The sequence below is a fragment of the Heptranchias perlo genome, chromosome 8, assembly GCF_035084215.1.
Source record: "Heptranchias perlo isolate sHepPer1 chromosome 8, sHepPer1.hap1, whole genome shotgun sequence".
NCBI lineage: Eukaryota > Metazoa > Chordata > Chondrichthyes > Hexanchiformes > Hexanchidae > Heptranchias > Heptranchias perlo.
Window position 1 is genome coordinate 8,795,401 of NC_090332.1, and position 21,329 is coordinate 8,816,729.

The 21,329-nt window shown below is 41.2% G+C and overlaps 1 protein-coding gene across 2 annotated transcripts in view; it reads right to left on the bottom strand.

Annotated features, from left to right (window-relative positions):
* Nucleotides 1-21,129, bottom strand: part of tarbp1 (TAR (HIV-1) RNA binding protein 1) — a 160,156-nt gene extending 139,027 nt beyond the window's left edge. For both annotated transcript variants that reach the window (XM_067988609.1, XM_067988610.1), the window contains exons 1-9: nt 20,087-21,129; nt 14,765-14,862; nt 13,424-13,493; nt 8,388-8,536; nt 7,793-7,845; nt 7,600-7,697; nt 5,737-5,872; nt 4,780-4,876; nt 3,090-3,179 (exon numbers count right to left, since the gene is read on the bottom strand). In XM_067988609.1, the coding sequence (XP_067844710.1) occupies nt 3,090-3,179; nt 4,780-4,876; nt 5,737-5,872; nt 7,600-7,697; nt 7,793-7,845; nt 8,388-8,536; nt 13,424-13,493; nt 14,765-14,862; nt 20,087-21,128 (1,833 nt within the window). In that variant the 5' untranslated portion in view covers nt 21,129. The remainder of the gene's footprint in view (nt 1-3,089; nt 3,180-4,779; nt 4,877-5,736; nt 5,873-7,599; nt 7,698-7,792; nt 7,846-8,387; nt 8,537-13,423; nt 13,494-14,764; nt 14,863-20,086) is intronic.
* Nucleotides 21,130-21,329: the final 200 nt, after the last annotated feature.

The following is a 21,329-nucleotide window of genomic DNA, read 5'->3' on the forward strand; positions in this document are numbered from 1 at the left end:
AGGAACCTGGTGGAACTGCTTGGTTTGTAAAGCACACACTGGTATAAATTCGTCAGAAGTAGAGCTAAATGAGTGAATTTTTTGAAAATCAGGTGGAGTGTAAAATGGGCTGCTGATTTGTTATCACCAGTTATGCGCTACTGTCCAAGACAAATATATGCCCCATTAAAACTAAGGGGAAGATTTTCCTTGGGACTTACTTATTGTAATGGCGCATCTGATGTGTCACCCTTGAATGGCGCAAAAGAGGATATTATGGAGCAAGTGACTTATGCCATTAATTACATCGCTCCATATTTTTCCTGAGAATTTTACGCCACTCTGCCATTACCTTCACCAAAAACAGTTAGAAGTTAATTATCACAGCTACGCCCCCATTAAAATCACTGGCCATCATCATTTTCCTGCATGTAAACCAGTTTTCACGCTGCTGCCACTTAAATTTAAAAATAATGGCGCTGGAAACTTGTATTGGAGGGAGCAGATGGTTTTACTTCTTTGGGTGTAGAAGTCTTTGCGGAGCTTGGCACAGTCATCGGACCTTAGCCTATTGACCCAAATTAGCAAGTATTGAACATTATTGGGAAACGATCTATGCAATCGGAATCTTTCTCTTAATCAATGAAAAGCTGGAAACTTGGGAGGTAGTCTGGTCCTTTGTGAGATTATAGTCATGTCTCCTGACTCCGGCCACCATCTTCCACCCTCCATAAACCTGAACTCATCCAAAACTTTGCTGCCCATATCCTAAATCTCACCAAGTCCTGTTCACCATCACCCTGTGCTCGTTGACCTACATTGGCTCCTGGTCCGGCAAGCCTCAATATTAAAATTCTCATCCTTGTTTTCAAATCCCTCCATGGCCTCACCCCTCCCTATTGCTGTAACCTCCTCCAGCGTTACAACCTTCCGAGATCACTGTGCTCCTCCAGTTCTGGCCTCTTGCACATCCCCGATTTTAATCGCGCCACCATTGGCGGCCGTGCCTTCAGCTGCCTTGGCCCTAAGCTCTGGAATTCCCTCCCTAAACCTCTCCACCTCTCTAACTCTCCCTCCTCCTTTAAACACTCCTTAAAATCTAACTTTTTGACCAATATCTCCTTATGTGGCTCGGTGTCAAATTTTGTTTGATTACACTCCTGTGAAACGTCTTAGGATGTTTTACGACGTTAAAGGCGCTATATAAATGCAAGTAGTTGTTGTTGTTGACGACTTCACAAATCCAAGAAAAACCTTGATCACAGTCACTTTTATACTAGTAGCCACTTAAAACCCTGCCCTTAAAGAGACCGCAGCCTTTCTTTACATGACCCAACCCGTAGACAGATGTTTGAAATTAAGTTTGCACAATAATTCATTGTTTTCATTATAGTTTTTCATTATAATTTTCATCTCTGTGTGCTTCCAAATTCAAGACAGGAACACAAACATGTGTAATATCTAAATGAATAGAGATACAAAATATCTTAGCAATAAAATTGAATTAATTCTCTCTTTAAAGTATTCTCCACAGAACTAAATTTAAGCAGTACATTTCTAATTATTGTAGCTGAAGGTGTGAGGCTGAAATAAAATTAGTTAGTAGTCTTTTAACTATATGGTCCTTTTGATCAGCGGTAAATAGTTTTCTTTCCAGCAAAGTCTGTATAGTAAGCATGTCGTAAATAAGATAGCTTGACTTCCCCGTAACAACTTTTCTGTTGTCATATCACAGTTCTGCAATTCAACCCTGGATTAACCTTTACTTGCAAAATTCCAAAAAAAACATTTACTGTGGCTAATTTTTTTAATGAAAGGATCTGTGAAATTTCCTTAAAGAAAATTAAAAACATGTAACAAAAAAGCAGTTCTAAAACCTAGAGTTTGCAAACTTCACAAAGTGTGGCGGCTACGTTATAAAAGACACACAGGAGAAGCAAGAACAGGACAGGAAGTTGACGAAGAAAATCACACACCAAACACACCACGGTTACCCAATTCACAATACAACAATGTATTTAGAAAGAAATGGGGAAGTCACCATTTCCACAATCCCTAGTCTATGTAACTAATATTAGATTAGTTAAAGAGAGAAACAACCTTCATTCTTCAAAAGGTTGCCGCCAACAAATTGCACAGTTATAGCATCTTTCATATGAAACACCCCAATACATTTTTAAGGATAAGGGGGCATGGGGCACTGGAGTGGGAGCAGAGAAAAGTAATGGGAGGTGGCTTACAGTGTGGTCAAAAGGTGGCTCTTGATAAGAATCTTGAAGATGGGGAAAGAGTGGCATGGCAGGGGGTTTTTATGAAGAAACCTCCATAGTTTGGGGGCATGTGAAAAGGAAGTTCTGCCACAAACAGTGGAGCGGGTTGGAAAGCAAACTCATAGTAGACCAAAGTGGAAGAGTGGACAGATCACATTGAGATGTACGATTGGAAAAGATTACATCAGTGGGAAGAGGAGTCCGCAGAGGGATTTAAAAACTAGGACAAAAAACTTTCAAGCTGATGCATTGTGGAGGAAGAACTGATTAAAGTTGACGCCAATAGGGGTGCAACACTTGATACAGGATAGGGCACAGGTGGTAAGAGTTCTGGACAAGTTTAGTTGGATGCTCAACCACTCACACGGCCAGCTCCTGATCTCAGCCAACCCCATTTAACATTGCTGCGTTACCACAAGGTAAATTAAAAAGATATTAAAATCACCCCACCCTTCCAGTGGTTGGCTTAATGATCTTTACAGAGGCTCTGGAGCAACCTTCCAATACAAATTCTTAGCGGAGGAAAGGTGCATTGAGTGGAATAAAGAGAGAAAATCCCTTTAAAAATAGGATTTCAAATCCACTGTGTATTCAAGTGGATTTAATATATATCTCTTCCTCTATAAGCAGCTACTATAAAAAAATTTGTAAAAATAGAATGTGATACTTTCAAAACAATGCGCAATTAATACTGCAGCAAGATGAGAGGAAGGGCGACCTTGCAACTCTATAATGAAAGTTTACATTATAAGAAACTATACTGGCAGCTTGCTCAGTAATACTTCATTTCTACTCTTCACATATGGATCTACTCCACATTAGATTATTTTTTTCTCCCACCTCCATCCACAATTTTGTACCCCGAGATAAAGCTTCCTCAGTTCGAATGGACGCCAGGAAGTTCGAAATGTCAGACAGTCTCACATTTTCCTGAGAAGGCAAAAAAAAAGAATTTTCTTATTTATCAAAAAGAATCAGTGAGCAGTACATGGCTTCACTCAAAAAACACTTGGGGTTTTATTGCTCTAAAACCCAATGCCAAACACATGTAATTTCACTGGCAGAAAATTCATTTTTGCAACATTACACGGACAACAACTTACAAACTAAAATAATCAGTTTCAACAGGAATCACTTACAGATCTTGTGTATCTCCTTAAATGTGGAGTGGGTGCAAAATCACCACATACTTCAGGAAAAGTGAAATAAATCTTGAAAGTCAAAACATATGAACAGAGGAGATGGAATTTGAGTCATTGATAGACAAAGGAGTGCCCATATCCGCCCACAAATAGAAAAGTACATGGGAAAAAATGAATATGGCTGACGAGAACACCAGCAAAGTACAGGAGTCCATCGCTTTTTAGCTTTTAAAATACTAACAAACGTAAGCAGGGCACAAAATTTTATTCCAAACCTTTATACTTCACTCTAGAAAATCTGGGATTCCACATAAGTTATGCGTTTGAGAATCCTCAAGGCTTCCAGCTCGATTAACTCACATCTGTTTCAAACCCTGGCTGCTTTCAATCAGTTTAACCTGCTGCTGAAACTCTGCTTTGAATATTTTAGATTTGGTTTGTTTTCACTTTCTCTACATCTCTAACCAAAATTTTACAGAAAACAAAATGCTCAAAAACTTCAATTTTCTTTGTTTTACTATGCATCTAAAGATCACTTATAAACATTAGTTGACTTATTATGAATAAGCATCTGAAATTCACCAAGATTTCACTGAGGTGTGAGTAGTTGAAGGCCCAATCCCAACTTCAGGTTTCTCAATTGAACTGGTTCACGACTAGTAGATACCTGACATATTCTGCTTCAATTATCTGAAGCCCATTATGCTCATGCCTGTCACTCTCAACTGTAAGAATAATAGTTGTTTACATATATTAGAATCCTAAAATTTAGAAAAGACAAACAAGCTTGAACTTCAGATAAGGTTAAAAACTGCACAGCTGCTTTATCTGTAATTTTCATTGGAAACGGACCGTGATTTATTACAACTCCTCAATGGAATTACTCTCATTGGTGATCCCACTTTAAAAAAATATTGCAACAAATTGGTCTATCACTTCGGTCAAGTTTGCAGTAGACACAAATAGAGAAACTTTACATCTTACTTTATAGCTGAGAGCAGCAACCCACTGACTCAACTGAGAGCTCAACTCCCAATTAGTTTTTTTGTTTCATGGCACTCATTCTGATGACTGCGACAAACACAGGTATAAATTAGCATTTCATGATTCATTTCACTTCAAATCACGTTGCAGTATTTATGGTGATGTACGCTGTCTAGGCTATTCTGTCCTCTCAGATGAAGTACAATATATGTCAACAAGCAGCAAGTGGAGAAGAAATGGAAAAAGGAACGCAATGTTTTAAATGTGCAAAAAGAAATCCTATATACTATATAAACTGTACTACATCTAAAGGGTCCCGGTTAGGTTTCATTCAGTCACTGACGTCATCTGTTACATCAAGAGATTATTCACAAGTGTAAGTTAAAGAATAATAATTCCCTTACCACATTAGTCAGGTGCATAGCAGTTTGTAGAAGGTAACACTGAACTGCTCCTCGCAGCAACACTTGGTGATTGGTCATAGTGCAACGCAGTACTTCTCTGTAAAGTACCAGATGTAAAAATAAAAGGCAATTGTTAATGCATATTTTTCACAGGTGTAAATGATGGGCTTTTAGCCAAGTATGGTCCTTCACAGAAGCTTAAAAAAGGTTCTCAATGGTTTCATATTATATTTGATGAAAATTTTTGGTTGTAAATGTTAAACCCATACCATTACACAATAGAAGGGTCAGACCATAAGCGTTTGTTGCACTGAAATAGTTTTATGTATTCTAAACTGGTCTATCAGCAAATGGTTTTTAAGTAAGTCTCTTTCTGCAAAGCCATCATTTAAAAACAAACATTTTTTCCTTTCATTAAAAACACAGCCACTTAAAAGATAAATAAACCATGAACGAGCAAAGCATGTCGATGATTTTCTCACTCCTACTGGTGAAACCACCCTGCAGTATAAACATAGAGGAAAGAGAGATTGGTTTTCATCAACAGCAGAAAAAGCACCTAATCCTCAAAGCCCACTATAACTCTAACATTATAATTAGATTATGATATTGGGAAAATGTAAGCAATGCATTCTAAATAGGATAGCCAGTTAATTCTAACAAACCCATTTAGTTATATATACATACATACATGGAAGTTACAAAACAGAATAAGGCCATTCGGCCCAACTAGTCCATGTTGGCGTTTACCTCACCACGTGAGCAAATAAACCTAATCACATTGACCCTCCCTGTTCCCATATCCCTTCAACCCTTTTTCCTTCATCCAACTATCCAATCTAATCTTGAATGATGACATAGTTTCTGCCTGAACCACTAACCCCATTATATAGTAAAATACACCGTCTTAAATAGTTCTGGGTAGGGTTAAAACTAATTTCCTGCAATCATCCTTACCGAAGAGCGTGAAGCCCTTCTACTCCCCAAGTTTTGTGTGATGGGATGTGCATGAGGGCTCGAGAGATGAAGAGTATGGGGATAGCACACCAGTGCTTGGTGGCCATGCTCTTAATCAACTTCATGAGAAAGTCACCTAATCAAAGGAAACAAAACATTTTTTGGCTTTCCACATAAACCAGGTCAAAATACGATAACATACAGCACCTTTTAAACAAACTGCAAATTCTTTCCAGTTTCCAAGGCTTATGGGTTTTGATCTCAAATATGACAAGTTATAATGCATTAATACTAAAGGATTTCAAGATACATTATCAATGCAAATATTTTATCAATAAATGCTGACTTAGAAATATTCTGATATTTGAATCCTATCACTAACTTACATCAGAAGATATATCACACTGTATAATTGCATCTTCATAGTTGTACCTCTGTTCATCAGGATAGCACCAGGTAGGATCCTGAAATACTTTGTTTCTTTTATATTGTTTAAAAAAAAATGTTTTGTGTGATGAGGGGTTTCTTGAATCTGTGCATTGACACCTGCTGAGCAGAACATCTGGAGTTCTGTTCGTACAGACACATATCCAAACATAGCAACTTTTTTTTGGGGGGTGGGGGGGGAAAGAGGTTTAAGGAAAGCAAATCACAACTGAAAAATATTACCAAACTAAACAGAGAAAACAAAATCAAACAGAAGGAATTTTAATTGCTCTAATTGCAAAATAATTGCACACTGATGTAATTTTTAAAAATTACATTTATAAACCCCATAAAACAGTTCCCTGCAAGATGGTTATCGTTTACCTGTACAGTACATAGGCAGCATCATTATCACACCAAGTATGTAAATGCTATAGTACAAAGGCATGCACAGGCCAGGAAAATCCCAGGTTCAATCCCTGATTTATGCTGTTCGTGGATCTCAGCTGGGGCAGCAGCAGGAGTGAGCTGGGGGGGCGGGGGGTGGGGGGGGGGGGGGGGGGGGGGGGAGGAGGAGTAGGGGGAAAAAAATAAAAGTCAGCCAGGGTTTCCACTCCTGTTCACTTTCCAGTGACTTGTTCGTGGATATCAGGTTAAGATAATACAGTATTCAGCTGTGATGCTCCCCATGGTAAAATAGCCTACTAACAGCATCAAGGGAATCTTACTCCAGCACAAGCCACAATAGGAGGGGAGAAAACAAAAGCATTAAAAACTAATGACTGCAATAAATTTTGAGATAAGATTTATGGTTACCAGTCCCTGATCATTATTCGAATCACACCACGAAGTGCACAATTGTGATTACCATGGTTAGGATTATCACTTGAAAAAGTGATTACTCTCACTGCAAGATGGTTATCGTTTGCCTGTACAGTACATAGGCAGCATCATTATCACACCCAACAGGGACCAGATGCACTTCTCTTCTGTAAATAGTTGTCTTAGATTTTTCTGACTTGCATATAAATAGGGAGCAATACTATCATAAATGACAACAGCCGTGCAATTTCAGTGCAACAGTCAAAACCGCAGAATAAAAACTGTTTTCAGAAAATAAGCTGTTTAGTTGTTTACTTAAGTTATAGAATGCTGTAATTATGGATCTGAGGTTCATTACTCCAGGTCCCCAATTAAGTGACTCAAACAGATGGGATACATATGACTAAATACTGAAAAATTCTTAACAAGTACCAAGTTATCTTCCACAGCAGAACAGTATCACTGAAAATCGGTGGCAATGATCAGTACAGCTTTGATTTTTTTTCCTCCCCAACAGATCAGTTTATGTATGTTTTATCCTGAATCGAACACATCGTTACAACACAATCAAGATTACGCTTTACAGAACAAGTTCTATAAATCTCGAAAACCTACCTTTGAATTCTTCAGGCACATTTTCCACAAAATCAACAAACAATGTCTGTAACTTCACACCTAGAACAGGACAGCTGCCAATGATCTGATCTGGAGATCTGAAAAATAAAAATACAGTAACATATCAAAGCAGATAAAGAAGATCACAAAACATGAAAAACAGGAAGATAAATTAAGGAACTAAAGTATTTACCTGCTGTAAAGAGTACTTTCTGAAAGAGCATCCATCACTGGACCACAGATAAACTTAAATTTAAAAAAAAAATTAGTATAGCATGAAACCTAAAAATAAAATATTCAATTTGAAAGATAAATAGGACAAAGAAAGGTAAAAAAGAGGGGCAAAAGAGGGAAAGAATGAGAAAATAAGGTAGAAAAGATTAAGAGATACAGAATTTTTCAGAACTTTTATAGGATATAGGGTTGCCTCCATTCTTCAAGTGAAAACATCCTTCATATAACAGAGGGGAGAATTATAAAGATAGAGGAACTTCAAAGCATCTGGATGGCACCCATACGACACCCTTCCCATGTCACATAATACACTATAAACAGCATTCTTGAATGCTGATCACTGAAATCGCCAGTGGCAGGACACGCAGGTTCTGAAATGGGATGCCAACATTAACTGATCAGGTCCAAAGAGCCTTGATCAAAGTGACAACAACCAGCAACCCACATCTTGACTAAAGATACGATTTTTTTTTTGTTTCCTGTTGTAGGGCAAATCGGAAGGCTGCTGCCAACAAGGTTTCACTTATCAAATGTGGCAAATTTCAAAAACTTACCTCAGATAGTTCTTGAGTTCTGAAAGGATATTTCATTACACCAAGATCCAGAAAATGGAACAGGCCTTCTTTCATCACGGTTTTGTTTTCACTTTCAAACATGCGTTTATAAGCACAAAGGAGCCAGGATGTGTGGAAAAGTGAATTGCCTAGGTGACATATAAGCAATCGATTCATTAATCAACTTCAATCTCTGCTCTTCTTCCACCCATCGTTTCCCCAAAATAAAACAAAAATATACATTCAGAATCTAAATCCAGGCAATTCAATCTTCAATACCTTCAAACTTAAAATACTACACATTTCATCTGACATTCTTCTCTTCTCTCCCACCCCACCCCCCACAGCTCAGTAAAAAGAAAACAGTGACCATATCCACACTATCAGAGGCTAGGACAGCCAGCTCAGACACTTTCACATGCTGGTGAATGATGAAACAGCAAACGATCAAAGGACTGATGGGATTTCCCTTTGGGGACAAAGATTGGCTTGTACTTAGGAAACTGGACAATAGCTTAATCCATCCACCAATTCACCAGCTCTACTACTAGACAGGCTTGTAATGAATTGGCAGCCCCACAAGGTGCGCTAAATTTTCTTAAGCTCTCCGTGGATTCATTTTCTTCTATTAATCTTCTTGTTTTGCCCAAGCTCAGACAGACTGTTCTGCTATTCATACCTACCCTTCCTACCAAGTGTGATTCAAATATAGTAAACAAAACAAAGTCAGAGACAAGTTAAAAATGTATTTATACAATGATATGATGAGGTGAAATTTCGCTTAACATATACAACAGAAGTACCCGTTTTCCCCTGTAATAAACCTGATAACCAGTAAATAAAGTGACTGCTCTTTTAGGGGCTACGGTTATATAGAGCAGAGTGTGGATAAACTACTGCAGCAAACAGAAGAGCCAGTGGTAATTGCCTACATAGGAATAAAGGACATGGGGGCAGGAGGGTGGCAGGGGAGTCGATGGTGCTCAAAACGGGGTTTAGGTATATTGCCTGAAAGTAAAAGATAAGCCAAATGAAATACTTTTGAGGTTTAGTCACTACTGTAATGTAGGAAGTGCAGCAGAAAATTTTCCCATGCAGACTTTTCTTTAATATAACAGCAACAATTTGCACTTACATAGAGCCTCAATAAGGTGCCATATAAAAGGTTGCTACGCAAGGTAAGGGCTCATGGGGTTGGGGCAATATATTAGCATGGACAAAAGATTGGCTAAAGGACAGAAAACAGAGAGTAGGGATAAACAGGTCATTCTCAGGTTGGCAGACTGTAACTAATGGGGTGCCGCAAGGATCGGCGCTTGGGCCTCAGATATTTACAATCTGCATTAATAACTTAGATGAAGGCAACGAGCATAATGTATCCAAGTTTGCTGACGATACAAAGCTAGGTGGGAAAGTAAGCTGTGAGGAGGACACGGAGTCTGCAAAGGGATATCGACAGGTTAAGTGAGTGGGCAAGAAGGTGGCAGATGGAGTATAATGTGGGGAAATGTGAGGTTATTCACTTTGGTAGGAAGAATAGAAAAACAGAATATTTTTTAAATGGTGAGAAACTATTAAATGTTGGTGTTCAGAGAGACTTGGGTGTCCTCATACAAGAAACACAAAAAGCTAGCATGTAGTTACAGCAGGCAATTAGGAAGGCAAATGGCATGTTGGCCTTTATTGCAAGAGGTTTGGAGTACAAGTAAAAGGAAGTCTTACTACAATTGACAGGGCATTGGTGAGACCTCACCTGGAGTACTGCATATAGTTTTGGTCTCCTTATCTAAGGAAGGATATACTTGCCTTAGAAGCAGTGCAACTAAGGTTCACTAGATTAATTCCTGGGATGAAAGAGTTGTCCTATGAACAGAGGTGGAGTAGAATGGGCCTATACTCTCTGGAGTTTAGAAGAATGAGAGGTGATCTCATTGAAACATACAAGATTATGAGGGGGCTTAACAGAGTAGATGCTGAGAGATTGTTTCCCCTTGCTAGGGAGTCTAGAACTAGGGGGCATAAAAGCAAACATGCAGGTGCAGCAAGCAGTTAGGAAGGCAAATAGTATGTTGGCCTTCATTGCAAGAGGATTTGAGTACAGAAGCAAGGATGTCTTATTGCAGTTATACAGGGCCTTGATGAGACCACACCTGGAGTATTGAGTGCAGTTTTGGTCTCCTTACTTAAGAAAGGATATACTTGCCATAGAGGGAGTGCAGCGAAGGTTCACCAGACTGATTCCTGGGAATGGCAGGACTGTCGTATGAGGAAAGATTGGATCGACTCGGCCTGTATTCACACGAGTTTAGAACAATGAGAGGGGATCTCATTGAAACATATAAAATTCTGACAGGGCTAGACAGACTGGATGCAGGGAGGATATTTCCACTGGCTGGGGGGTCTAGAACAAGGGGTCACATTCTCAGGATATGGGGTAGGACATTTAGGACTGAGATGAGGAGAAATTTCTTCACTCAGGGGGTGGTGAACCTGTGGAATTCTCTACCACAGAAAGCTGTGGAGGCCAAGTCACTGAATATATTTAAGAAGGAGCTAGATAGAATTCGAGACACAAAAGGCATCAAGGGGTATGGGGAGAGAGCGGAATATGGTATTGAGATAGAGGATCAGCCATGATCATACTGAATGGTGGAGCAGGCTCGAAGGGCTGAATGGCCTACTCCTGCTCCTATTTTCCATGTTTCTATAATAGATGCAGGATACGGGGTCGGCCATTCAAGACTGAGATAAGGAGGAATTTTAGATGGTTGTGAATCTTTGGAATTCTCTATCCCGGAGGGCTGTGGATGCTGAGTCGTTGGATATATTCAAGGCTGAGATGGACAGATTTTTGGACTCTAGGGTAATCAAGGGATATGGGGATCGGGCGGGAAAGTGGAGTTGAGGTTGAAGATCAGCCATGATCTGATTGAATGGCAGAGCAGACTCAAGGGGCCATATGGCCTACTCCTGCTCCTATATCTTATGTTCTTGAACATAGAAAAACATCCCAAAGGGCTTCACAGAGGCGTAATAAACACCGAGCCAAAGCAGGATCAAACAAGGCCTTAAAGGAGAGGAGCGTAGAGAAGCGGATAGGTTAAGGGAGGGAATTCCAGAGTGTGAGGCCTACACAGCTGAAGGCATAACCACTAATGGTGAGGCAAAGAGAGGAGGAGTGGGGGGTGCACAAGAAGCGTCAATCAGAGGAAGAGGGTACAGGTCGGAGGAGGATGTTGTAGGACTGGGGGAGGTTAGATTGGGGGGGCGTGAGGACATTAAGGGTTTTAAACATAAGGATGAGAATTTTAAATTTGAGGCCTTGGGGGGGTCCAAGAGCCAACGATAGTCAGTGAGAACAGGGGTTATGGTCAAGTAGTGCTTGGTGCACGTTAAGAGTTGGGCAGCAGAGTTTTGGATGAGCTGAAGTTTACAGAAGATGGAGGATGGGAGGCCAGCCAAGAGAGCATTGAAATAGTCAGATCTGGGGATGCCAATAGCATGGATGAGGGTTTCAGCAGCAGGTGGGATGAGGTAGGGGCGGAGGTGTAAGTAGGTGATCTTTGTGGTGGAGAGAACATGGGATAGGAACTCAGCCCTCAGTTGAATAGGACCCAGAGGTTGCAAGCTGTCTCGATCCACCTAGGACAGTGACCGGGGAAAGGGGAGGAATTAGAGGCAAGAGTATGGAGTTTGTGGCAGCGGCCTAAGATAATGGCTTCTTCTTCCACTGTTTAACTGGAGGATTTTGTGGCTCATTTAACAATGAATATCAGACAAGCAACATGACAAGACTGAGGCGACAGAGGGTTCGAGAGCTGGGTACTGTCAGCGTACATGTGGAAGCTGACCCCATGTCTGCGGATAATTAAATGCATTCGCAGAAAGTTCACACTTCCAAGCCAAGCGGGTTAGTTACAGAGAAAAACAGGCATCCTCCCCCATCTTTCATTAAAAGAGGAAACTCAGGGACTGAATAGAGCAGCAGATGAATACTTTACATGACACTATATAGACATAACGTCCAGCACTGCTTGGTACTCAGATTAGCTAGCCATACTAGTGATAAGTTGTTAGTTCTGAATCAAGACATCAGGTACAACAGTTCTGAGTAATAAAGCATTTTGCGTGAAGGATGTGAAAACACATTTTTTTTAATCGTTCATGGGATGTGGGCATCGCTGGCAAGCCCATCTCTAATTGCCCTTGAGAAGGTGGTGGTGAGCCGCCTTCTTGAACCACTGCAGTCCATGTGGTGAAAGTTCTCCCACAGTGCTGTTAGGTAGGGAGTTCCAGGATTTTGACCCAGCAACGATGAAGGAATGGCGATATATTTCCAAGTCGGGATGGTGTGTGACTTGGAGGGGAACGTGCAGGCGGAGTTGTTCCCATACACACACACACAGACAACACGAACCAAGGGGCAATTGCTCCCTTGTCCTCACAACTAGATTATAGTGCATAGCTGGGAGTGCTGTTTTTTAAAACTTTAAAAATATATACATCAATAAGCAAACTAAAATGTGATCCAGAACCCGTGGAGTAGCTCAGTCAAGACATATTTATGATGAGGAATATTGCAATACAATTTATATTCTATGAGTGGATTGATCAGATAACTCTTGACTTAGCAAGTTATGGTCAGCGCCACCATTAGCAGTTGACTTTAATCCATTGCTCTTTATCATGTGTTTGGTTTATGCCACATTAATTGCAACGGAAAATAATTTTTTAAAAAAACTTTAATTGGGACAAATGAATTGCACAGTTACCCCTTTGATGCCCCCATGAAATGCGTATTTCCCTTCACTGGTTTCAAACATTATCTAATTAAATTGAGATGACATTGTATGCTAGGAGCTGACGTCAGCCCTCTGCGACTAAACCATGTTTAGGGCTGAGAAGACAACCTGCCAAAACTTTTGAGCGATTTCTCATGTTTTGCACCAGAGCAGTCGGTAGGTATCTCGCCCAAAGGAAAATATTAGTAAATCATGCAGTGGGGGAACAAAATTACAAAGAAGTGTCATAATCACCTTGGTCACTGGAAACAGTGGCATCCATTAGGCTCTTAAGCCTTGGCAAAATTGGTCTTATGACGTGAACCTAAAATACAAAACCAAAGGATTCTTAAATTTTCATTTGTCTCATTAATGCAATTATTCAAGAAAACCATGAACAGTGAAGCATTTTTTGTCATGATGCAGACATATGAACACATGGAAAGGACAAGAAAAGACCATCTGGTCCATCAAGCACACTCCATCCAGACATGGGACTGCCATGTATACCAGTGAGCCACACCATGGGAAATGCAAAAAACCAAAGGAAAAAAAACCTGTTGCCAATTTACGAAATATCTCTCCAACTCCCTGGCAATTTAGCAAAGCTCCATCAACCCTTTCAGTTAACCCACAATTTACCCTCTTTAACTGGAAAGGTACTGTACTCCTCTGTCAGGAACCTGTCCAATTCCCTTTTGAAGAACTGCAGGGAATCCATACTCACCACATGCCTATGTAATCTTTTTCAGAGGGTAATGACTCTGTTAAAAGAAATACTTTCTAACATGTAATCCAAGGATTTTATATGCATGCACCCATATCTAATCCCTTCATCATTTTTAAAACCTCAATCATATTTCCACTAAACCCATGTTTCTCTGCTGAAAATAGCCCTAACTCCTATAGCCTATCATAATAATTAAGAGCCCAAAATCTAGCTATCATTTTGGTCGTTGTCAAATAGCATCCAAAATTGAATACGATACTTTAAGTACAGCCATACAAAAGCTGTATATAGCCCAACTAGTGTTCTTACTTTTATCTTCTAATGTTGTAATACAAACTGAAACCTTCTTTGCCTTCAAAATGGTCATCACACTGCTTATTCGCCATAATGATTAATAATGATTTATCCACTATGTCCCTCAAGTTCCTCTCTTGATCCAAATAACTTAGTGGGTACCCAGGCACCTGGATATCAGAGAAAGTAAAAGTACTCTCAAGAATGTAGCAAGCTAAGATTCACTTATGAGAGTAGTGTGAAACACAAATGCCATACACACAATCCTAAAGTTTATCTTAACAGTCAATTCCATTATTTTACTCATGTTGAGGCTTGGGAATGGAACACTTCTTCCATTTCAAGTACCCAGTGTCAACATCAACCATTTCCAATTCAGTTATGGTATAGCCAGCTGTACAGTAAATCTCCCTATGTTACAACAATGTCCCTTCATAAAGGCTATATTTCAACAATTGTGTTTCCTCCATGCTATAAATTAATTTCCATCCAATGTTGAATTTAATTTTTACGATACAGATGTGGCAGTTTTCAAAGTGACAATGTACATAAACTAGGCATGGTCTACTCACTTGATTTTCTTCCAGTGTCTCCATTATTAAAATATAATTTTCCCACAACTGTACATGTTGTTTGTTTTTTTCACCCGACCACCAGAAAATACACGAGTCTAAAATAAAAAAGGTTCAAATTAGAATGGGACTGAGAATTTGTCACATTTGACCCAACATAAGAACATAAGTAGGAGCAGGCCATACGGGCCCTCGAGCCTGCTCTGCCATTCAGTAAAATCATGGCTGATCTTCGACCTCAACTCCACTTTCCTGCCCCATCCCCATATCCCTTGATTCCCTTAGTGTCCAAAAATCTGTCACTCTGAGTCTTGAATATACTCAATGACTGAACATCACAGGTTCCAAAGATGCACAACCCTGTGAAACTTCTCCTCATTTCTGTCATATATGGGCGACCCCTTATCTTGAGACTATGACCCCTAGTTCTAGGCTCTCCAACCAGGAGAAACAGCCTCTCAGCATCTACCCTGTCAAGCCCTCTAAAAATTGTATTCGTTTCAATGAGATCACCTCTCATTCTTCTAAACTCCAGAGAATATAGGCCCATTCTACTCAGTCTTTCCTCACACAACGACCCTCTCATCCCAGGAATCAATCTAGTGAACCTTCGTTGCACCCTCCTAAGGCAAGTATATCCTTCCTTAGGTAAGGAGACCAAAACTGTACACAGTACACCAGGTGTGGTCTCACCAGAGCCCCATATAATTGCAGCAAGACCTCCTTACTCTTATACTCCAACCTCCTTGCAATAAAGGCTAACATACCACTTGTCCTTCTAATTGCTTGCTGTAGCTGCATGTTAATTTTCTGTGAGTCATGTACAAGGATATCCAAATCCCTCTGACTACCAACATTTCTTAGTCCCTCACCTTTTAAAAAATATTCTGCTTTTCTATTCTTCCTTACAAAGTGGAAAATTTCATATTTCCCCACATTATACTCCGTCTGCCACCTTCTTGCCCACTCACTTAACCTGTCTATACCCCTTTGCAGCCTCTTTGCGTCCTGCTCACAGCTTACTTTCCCACCTAGCTTTGTATCTTCAGCAAAGCTAGATACATTACACTCGGTCCCTTGATCTAAGTCATTGATATATATTGTAAACAGTGGAGGTCCAAGCACTGATCCTTGCGGCACCCCATTAGTTACAACCTGCCAACCTGAAAATGACCCATTTAGTCCTACTGTTTTCTGTCCATTAACCAAACCTCAATCCATACTAATATAATACCCCCAATCCTATGAGCCCTAATCTCTTGTAACAACCTGTTGTGTGGCACCTTATCGAATGCCTTTTGAAAATCCAAATATACTACGTCCACTGGTTCCCCCTTATCTACCCTGACAGTTAACCCCTCAAAAAATTCTAAGATTTGTCAAACATGAACAGTTATACCAGGCAAATTTCTCTTCAAATGTCAAGGTATGCAACTCATTTATCCTTGTGGACGAAAAGGTAGCCTTCAAATCCATAGCTTTTCTTTCATGGAACCTCTATAATATTGCCCACCTTTGCCCTTACCTCAGCCCATCTGCCATCGATGCCCTAATTCATGCCTCTGTCATCTCCAATTTTGACTGTTCCAATGCTTCCTTGGCCAGCTTCCCATCCTTCAGCTCATCCAAAATTCTGCTGCCCGTGTCCTATCTCATACCAGGTCCCGCTCATCCATCACTCCTGCCCTCACTGTCCTCCAACGCCTCAAATTTAGAATTTTCATCCTTACGTTTAATTCCATCCATGGCCTCCCCCATCCCTACCTCTGTAACCTCCTCCAGCCCTATAACCCCTCCCCGAAATCTCTATTCCTCTGACTCCGGCATTTTGTACACCCCCCCCAACATTGCAATGTGCAATTCAACATTGGTAGCCATGCACTCAGCTTCCTTGGCCCCACACTCTGGAGTTCCCTCCCTTAACCACCCACTTCTCTCCACCTGCCTCTCCTCCTTTAAGACCTTCTTACAACCCACCTCTTTGACCAAGCTTTTGGTCAGTCCTCCTAATATCTCCTTCTTTGGCTCGGCATCCTTTTTTTTCCTTATGCCTCTGAAGCACCGTTGAACATTTTTTTTACATTAAAGGCACTATACAAGTGCAAGTTGTTCTTGTTCTAGAGAAAACCAAACGGTACTCATATAGGATTGGTGGTTCAGTATTTCACATTAATTTCTTCTAGAATTAAAATCTACAAGACAAAGAAACAGAAATTTTTAGCATAGGAGGATGCCCTTCCTGCCTGTGCTGAATTTAAGCTCCTCCACTGCTGAATTTATGTAGTCCAACTGTCCTGCTTTTTGTCCATCGTTTTAATATTCTTCTTGTAATAACCAGTACCTTTCTGAATGCCGTAATCAATCTAGCATCAATCATCACTTGGACAAAGTATTCCAGATTCTGATTACTCTGAAAAAGTTTCTTTGAATTTCCCTTTTTCATGTATCTTGTACTCATATTGACATTGTGGTCTTTTCTCTTCAATTTATGCACCAACATAAGTAATCTATGTTTATCCTGTTTATCATTTCGAACTCCTCTATCAAAACCTCCCTCAATCATCAGTCTGACAGGACGCGGCACTAGTTGCTCTAACCTTTATTCCAAACTCCTGATATCATCCTGGTAAATCTGCACTCTCTCTGGGGCGATTGAATCTCCCCGTAGTGAGGAGCTCAAAGTCACAAACGTTACTGCAGATGTGGCCTATCATTCTAGACATAGTCATCATGGCATCTTTGTTTTTGTGCTCTCGATATAAATCCCAAATCTCAATTGCCTTCTTAATGGTATTTTTAAAATCTTTTTACTCACCTTTAAGGGTTTATGTATTTGTCTACATTCTTTTTTTGGCTCCGCTACATTGAGAAATGTAGTATTTAAGTTATAATTCTATTCTTTATTCTTGTTCCCAAAATGGAATATCTCACATTTTCCATATTAAACAGTGTCTGCCACTTAGCTGCCCATTCTCCTAGCCTGTTTATGTTCTTTTGTAATATGCTGCATTCTTCTTGGCAGTTTGCTACTCCTCCCAATTTGGTGTCCGCAAACTTTGATATTCAATCTTTTATTTCTAAGTAAGGATCTTACATTAATTTTACACACGCAAGAAAAGGTCCCAACACTGATCCACGACACACTCATTTTGTCAGTTTTTCAGCCATCTCTCTATTCATACAGCCACTTTCTCTATTTGGCCACGGTTCTTAATTTTCTCAACCAATTCCTTATGCAGCACTTTATCAAATGTTCGCCAAAGTCTCCTTAAACTATATCTAACATAGCCCCTAATCCATATATTCCATTATTCTCTCAAAAAATGCTATAATGGTAGTTAAACATGATCCATATTAATTAACTCTAATCAGTCTATGCACGCTTATTTTATCCCTAATTATGGTATCTAGTAATTTTTTCTCGAACCAATACAGTTGAGAGTTGCCTGGCCTATCACTTTAGAATCATAGAAGGTTACAGCACAGAAGGAGGCCATTCGGCCCATCGAGTCCGTGCTGGCTCTATGCACGAGCAATCTAGCTAATCCCACTGCCCCGCCCTATCCCCGTAGCCCTGCACATTTTTTTGTTTCAAGTACTTATCCAGTTCCCTTTTGAAGGCCATGATTGAATCTGCCTCCACCACTCCCTAGGGCAGTGCATTCCAGATCCTAACCACTCACTGTGTAGAAAAGTTTTTCCTCATATCACCTTCCCCTTTCTGAACAGGTGTGTAATATTTACCAACTTCCAGTCCTGATCTGGAGGTTGGTAAACAGATCTGCTGACTCCAATGAAATTTGACTATAGTCCACTGCTTCATTGCTAACCTGGGACACACGTCATCTAGTCCCGAGTATTTAACAATTTTAGCACTCTCAGCACCTTAAGAACAATTTCCTTATTAATGCATATGCTATTGGTTGCCTTTCTACTTCCTCATCTACAAACCTTTGAAGACATCTTTCACTCTCCTCTGTAAATACCGAAGCAAAGTTTTCATTAAGCGACCCTGCCATTTTCATATCTAGAAAGAAAGACCTGCATTTATATGGTGCGTTTCATGTTCACATGATATCCCAAGTGTTTTACAGCTAATAATTACTTCTGAAGTGCCATCACAATTGGTATATAAGCAAACACAGCAGCCAATATATGCACAGCAGATCTCGCAAACAACAATGTGATTGATCAGATAATTGGTTTTAGTAGCATTGGTTGGTGGATAAATGTTGGCCAGAACAATGAGAAAACTTCCCTCAGAATAACTTCTCTGCCCTTCTTCAAATAGTGTCATGGGATCTTTTATGGTGCCCTGAGCAGGCAAGTGGACCCCCAGTTTAACATCTCATCCAAAAAATGCCACCTCAAACAGTGCAGCACTCCCTCAGTTTTGTACTAGTATCAACCTTGATAATGGGCTCGGTGATGAGGTTGTTTGAACCAATACAAAATTTCTTCTGGCGATGTGCAAGGAGCTACAACCGCAAATAAGTCCTGTTAGCTGTAATTTTTGTTAAATCTTTTGCATCTTAGTTATGTATCCATGAACGGTTGGAAAAGATCATTGAGTTTCCTGATTGCTTTGTATCAATATGCTTTGTACAAATCTTTTTACTGGTTGGATGTGATGTATATCTTCTGTATCTAGATTGTGTCGGTCTCTGACTATACTATGAAACTTGTTGAATGTTAGCTACAACCACTTAATTTTATTGAAACTGTGTGGTATAGTTAAAGAGTTCCTTTGCAAAAATCACTGTCTTATTGACAATTCACCAGCTTCTGGCTCGGAGGGACCTTGCTGTGCACAAATTGGCAGTGCTGCTGTGAGGACATGTTTGTAACGTTACTTCCATAAAAAGGTGATCCTTAAGTGCATTCCTCATGATTGATTCCGTTATTTTTCCAACTACTGGTGTCAGAATAATTTGCTGAGTTTATTGTGTCACTTTAAAACAAAAACTTTGCTGACTTATTTCCAACTTGGTGAGGCCTCTCCTATATTTGCGGACTCCATCTCACTCAGCAATCTCTCCTGTACATACCACCTGTCCCAAGGGATTTAAAGAGTTTTGAGCCGGAATAACTTCAACTACCAAAATGGTATGACCTGTCCAAACTAAAAAAATGTCAAGACAGTGAAATATTTTCAATTCCAATTTGGAAAATCTTGCTTATATTGCAGTAACGTCGTTTAAGTTTAACTGTAGAAACCTTTTATGGTGGGCGGCATGTATTGTCTGGTGAATACTGTAGGAGATAATCATTTATACCGATAACTATTGTTAATTCTTACAAAACTTTAAGTCCTCAACCTACCAGATTCAGTCTGGTACTCCGAGCAGATATCCCTTTTCAATGTATTGGAAACAGCCACAGCTCTTTTCAGCAGGTACATAGCTCTCTTGCGCGACGTGTTATCCGTCTGCACTAGTCCCGTCTGCAACACTTTCCAAAATTGGGGGCAAGTTCTTAGGTCGTGGGTCTCGGGAGGTGACCGATCTCCGGTGGGGAGAAACAGATGATGAGAAAGCGAGCTCAAAAGCAGCAGGACTCTAGAGACGGTGCCGGTACTTTCCCAACGTTTCACTCGATGCCAGATGTCTTCGATGGTCGCGCACTTTAGCTCGGAACCGCCCGGATCGAGAAGAGCCGGTATTACCCCGGTGACCATCCTGGACGCCACGCTGTCCTCTCCCACCTTAACAGCCGTCAGAGTGACCGACATCAGCTCTTCTGTCGCGATACATCGCTCCAGAAGCAGCGGCGCCACCTTCACCAGCACCTCGATCGCGACGTGAATGTCCAAGTACCCCGGGGCTTGCAGCTCGCAAGTACCGGCCTCGTCAACTCTGTTCCGCTCCTCGGTGTAGCTCCGGAGTTCCCGCAGGCAGCAGCCAGCGACGTCTTCCAGCAGGGTCGGCGGGGCCTCTCGGCAGCAGGTGTTGAGCAGGGCGCACAGCGAGTGCACCAGCCGGCGGCCCGGCTCCTGAAACTGGCTCCCCGCCCCTTCCAACCTCATAGAGCGCAACAGCGGCAGGCACCGGCCGACGGCCAGGTCCAGCAAGGCGCTCGGAAGATCTTCTTCCTCCGGAGACAGGCCGTACTCCGCGGCCGAGCCGCTGCCACGGGGATCGGTCACTTTCTCCCTGACTGGGTCGGGGTCGCGGTCCCCCGCGCAGGGCCGGGGTCGCGCGCCGAGCTTCTCGACGAAGAGGCGCAGAGTCTCCACTCGATCGGCGCTGGGCGGACCATCGTCCTCTCCTTCCCAGCACCAGCGGCACAACTCCCGTAAGGAGGAGCCCGAACGCGGCCCGCGACCGAAGCGTAGCAGCAAGTCCGCCACCAACAGCGGGTCCATTCTCATAACCCAAACCCGGCGCCAACCGCCGCACGGACCACCTTTCGCGCGACTTCCGGGAGAGAGTCACACTCTCAAACGTCCCGGGAAAACGCTTCTCGTTGAGAAGGGGGGGGGGGGGGCACGATGCGCGGAAGCCGCGCTGTAAATTCGATAATTATGTTACGCATTTAAAGTCGAGGTCATCTTTCTAGCTCCAAA